The sequence below is a fragment of the Mandrillus leucophaeus genome, unplaced genomic scaffold, assembly GCF_000951045.1.
Source record: "Mandrillus leucophaeus isolate KB7577 unplaced genomic scaffold, Mleu.le_1.0 Scaffold313, whole genome shotgun sequence".
NCBI lineage: Eukaryota > Metazoa > Chordata > Mammalia > Primates > Cercopithecidae > Mandrillus > Mandrillus leucophaeus.
Window position 1 is genome coordinate 532336 of NW_012103288.1, and position 1149 is coordinate 533484.

The window sequence follows — 1149 nt, forward strand, 5'->3', positions numbered from 1 at the left end:
GAGGATAGGGGACACCACAAACAAGGCTGTGTTCTGGATTCAAGGAAAAGCCACCAAGCCATCGATAAAAATAGAGATTTTATTCTGCAGAGGAAGATGCTACATTGGTGGGGGCGAGGAGCCACTAATAGCTACAATGGAAGGAAATACCGATTCCAGGAGGCAAACGCATCCTTGAGAAACTGAGGAGAGAAGAGGGACCATAAAAGGCTGCAGGGAGAAAGAAGAGAATAGTGGAGAGGGATAGGGTTGGGTTGGAGGTGTTCTTTGCAAACCAGGCTGGGACCCAGCACAATAAATAGTTTTATTTACAACATCCAAACTCGTGGCTCTGTATCCACGTTTCAGTGCAAATTATTTACACACTGATGAGGAGGCAGGACAGGAAGGGGTAGGAGGTGGCCCAGGGAGGCATGGCTCACAGCTGTTCAATGGCTCCACGACAGAGACTGGGAGAATGGGGGCATTTCTGCTGGTTCCCGCAACCTCATTTCCACATCATCACAGCTGCCCTTTTGCCCTGGAACCTCCTGCTTCAGCGGCAGGTGGGGAGGAGAAAGGCCCTGATGCCCAGGTGTGGGTTCAGGGTCTGCACCCGTGGCAGGAGAATAGGAAGGGGCCTCGGAGGACCCAGAGAAAACGCAGGACAAAGGGGAAGAAGAGAGGCAGAGAGGTCACTGGCGCGATGGAGCAGGCAGAGTGACACCGTCAGGAGCTGACCCCATGGCGGAGGGGACCCATCCTTCTCCCACCTCCTGGCCAAGCAGGGGGCAGTGCAACAAGGGGTCTCCCGCGGAGAGGGAGGGAGGTAGGTCCGGGGCAGGTCCATCAGGATGGCAAGAGGGTTCATGCCGCCCCAGGCAAGTGGTTTGAGGAGTCCCCAGGTAGGAGGAAGTGGGAGAGATGGGATACATATGAACCGCGGGGAGTGTGACTGGAGGTACTCGGGTGGGCGAATAACCGGGTCTTGAGTGCCAGCGAGTCTGTTTGGGGGAGGGCTCGCGGAGAGCGTTCCCGGGGGGCAAGTCCGCGCAGCGCCTCACAGACACTCGTGCAGTACGCGCGTGTGCGTGCAGTTGCGGCAGCTGACGTGGCAGCACCAGTGGAAGGTGCAGTTGCAGCGCTCGGTGACGCGCTGCGTGCGCGTGC

At 57.5% G+C, this 1149-nt stretch overlaps 1 protein-coding gene across 1 annotated transcript in view; it reads right to left on the reverse strand.

The window, feature by feature from the left end:
• Positions 1 to 783: 783 nt before the first annotated feature.
• The window catches only part of WNT1 (wingless-type MMTV integration site family, member 1), an 8282-nt gene continuing 7916 nt past the window's right edge, over positions 784 to 1149 (reverse strand). The window contains exon 5 of the mRNA XM_011987683.1: positions 784 to 1149. Coding sequence (XP_011843073.1) covers positions 1040 to 1149 — 110 coding nt within the window. The 3' untranslated portion in view covers positions 784 to 1039.